At 50.0% G+C, this 2,009-nt stretch overlaps 1 protein-coding gene across 1 annotated transcript; it reads right to left on the bottom strand.

Annotated features, from left to right (window-relative positions):
* Positions 1-791: 791 nt before the first annotated feature.
* On the bottom strand, positions 792-1,549 carry LOC110295476. Its single transcript, XM_021163971.1, has 2 exons — positions 1,398-1,549; positions 792-1,214 (listed from the first exon to the last, which is right to left on the bottom strand). Exons 1-2 carry the CDS (start codon positions 1,527-1,529, stop codon positions 1,008-1,010), a joined length of 339 nt encoding a protein of 112 aa, XP_021019630.1. The 5' UTR covers positions 1,530-1,549; the 3' UTR covers positions 792-1,007.
* Positions 1,550-2,009: the final 460 nt, after the last annotated feature.

The raw sequence follows: 2,009 nt of genomic DNA, 5'->3' as shown, positions 1-2,009 counted from the left end.
GGCCACCATCTGTGAAAGGTGCCCCATCCCACCTCCTGCAGAAGCATGGGCCAATTCGGCCAAACCAACTGACAGTTCCTTTTCTGGGGCAGAGGCTGTAGAGAGTAATTAATGGGAGTTCTTCAGAGGCTCATTTCCAGAAAGCTTTAGCTTTACCTAGAAATGTTAGGAAAAGGTTTGTCCCATATTCAAGAACACCCAAGTTCCTTGTATATTCTGTGTGACCCTGGGTGTCAGCCCCTTTCCAAACTGTGTTGACATAGAGACCATGTTCACTTACACAGTGTGGGGCTGAGACATCAGCTCCACCTTGTCTGGCTCCTCCTCTTTGCCCAGGGGAGTCAGGGGAGGCTGGGTGAGCATCCCAGGGACAGTGTATGGGCTGCTCTGAACCAGAATGCCATTAGTCAAATATGCTTGTGTCCTGACACCCCAGCTCCTCAAAGTTCAGTCATGTCCCCCTGACATCTACCTGAGGCCATATAGGCAGCTAAGCCTCCAAGGGTTGTTAGTGTCAGAGCCTGGGTCCTGGCAGCCGGACACCTACACTGTGGCCACCCATTTCCTATGGACCTGTTAGACAGAAGTGAGAAGTAGAGAAAGCCTGGATATAGTGATGAGTGCCTTTTTCCCAGGGCTCGGGAAGCTGACACAGTTGGATGCCTGTGAGTTCTACACAATGAATTCTGGGAGAGTCAGGCTACATAAGGGAAAGACTCTCAAGATCAAGCAAAACAAAACAAACAAACAAGAAGTAACAGAAAAAGGAGATATAATTCAAGTCAGCACGCTGGACAGAGGAACAAATAATGGGGTCCAAAGTCACCCCACTCCAACTTAGGGTCCTTGAATGAGGATTCCTTTGCAATATAAAGCAAGAAGTATGCAAAACTAAGCAGTCCTGATTGATGGGAGGTTGGGCTCACACTGAGCGACCCTGCCTCCTAGCTGCCTCCTAGCCTGTGCATCCTGTGGGTGATCTGACCAGTGACCATGAGTGCAGCCACTCATGTTCTCATCAGCAGGTCCAGCACCTCCCAAGGGCTAGCATAGATTCGGTAGACGCCGAGAAAAATGGTGATACAGATGTGGTCACGCTTCTGAATAGCAGCTGGAATGTAGTGGATCATTTGGTGAACGTATTCTTGGCTGTCATAGTTGAGCTGGGGGCGCTTGGGCCGACAGTCTGGCTCCTGTTCATTTTGAGAACAGACCTAGGAAGGCAGGAGGGTCTAAATGTGGAAAGTCTGAGAGACATCAGCAACCCATTACCATAGAGTGAACAGTAAGCATCAAGGATGCTCCTCAGTGTCTCACAGGAACACACACCCAGGCAGGGACCTCGGGGCAGCACGGGCACTAACAAAAACTTTCTTGCTAAGGCTGGCCTGTGTTACCTTGGGCTCACTGTGGGAAGCATGCCTGAAGTGTGTCAGAGGGCGAATCAAACGTCTCCAAAAGCGAACAAGGAAACCGCTCTTGGCTTTTTTGTGGCCGGAGCCTCTGGAACCCTGGAAACAGGAGAACATCTTGTTCCCTCTAGGTCCTCCAGACAAGTAAGTCAGGTAAGGCTACTGCTGGCCTCTGGTTACCTGGTAACCAGCATTCTGAGTTCCATCTGGACTGTTAAGTAAGTAAGGTCACTTCCTGAGGTCCTCCAGCCTGAGCCTCTCCTCATATACTCTCTCTAATGGTTACCAGTACTGCCCATTGCTGTCCTTCTGTCTTCCATGTGTACAATGGGACACAGTGGCATCCATAAGCTCATGCCTGTACAATGTCCTGGGAAGCCTGGCTTCAGGGAGACCGTCAGTTTTGAGAAAGCAGGCAGAAGTTTCCAAACCATCCCCCTTGTACCACAAGCATCCCAGGAAGAAGTGATTTCCTCTTAGGGTCTTCTCACTGTCCTGACCTGCTCCCTGCAGATCATTCTAGCATGGGTTTCCTAGTATGTCATCCTGTGTATATGATCACAGGTGCCCTATACCTGGCAAACATCCTGATAGTGT

Source organism: Mus caroli, chromosome 5 (genome assembly GCF_900094665.2).
Source record: "Mus caroli chromosome 5, CAROLI_EIJ_v1.1, whole genome shotgun sequence".
In the NCBI taxonomy this organism is placed as follows: Eukaryota; Metazoa; Chordata; class Mammalia; order Rodentia; family Muridae; genus Mus; species Mus caroli.
Note: the sequence above shows the minus strand (reverse complement) of the source record. Positions and strands in the feature narration are given on the sequence as shown.

Bases quoted from the DNA above. Each gene is read 5' to 3' on its own strand.
- LOC110295476 (XM_021163971.1), bottom strand. From the start codon at position 1,529: ATGTTCTCCTGTTTCCAGGGTTCCAGAGGCTCCGGCCACAAAAAAGCC. The intron at 1,215-1,397 runs GTAACACAGGCC...CTGCCTTCCTAG, and splicing joins CTTCCCACAGTGAGCCCAAG to GTCTGTTCTCAAAATGAACA.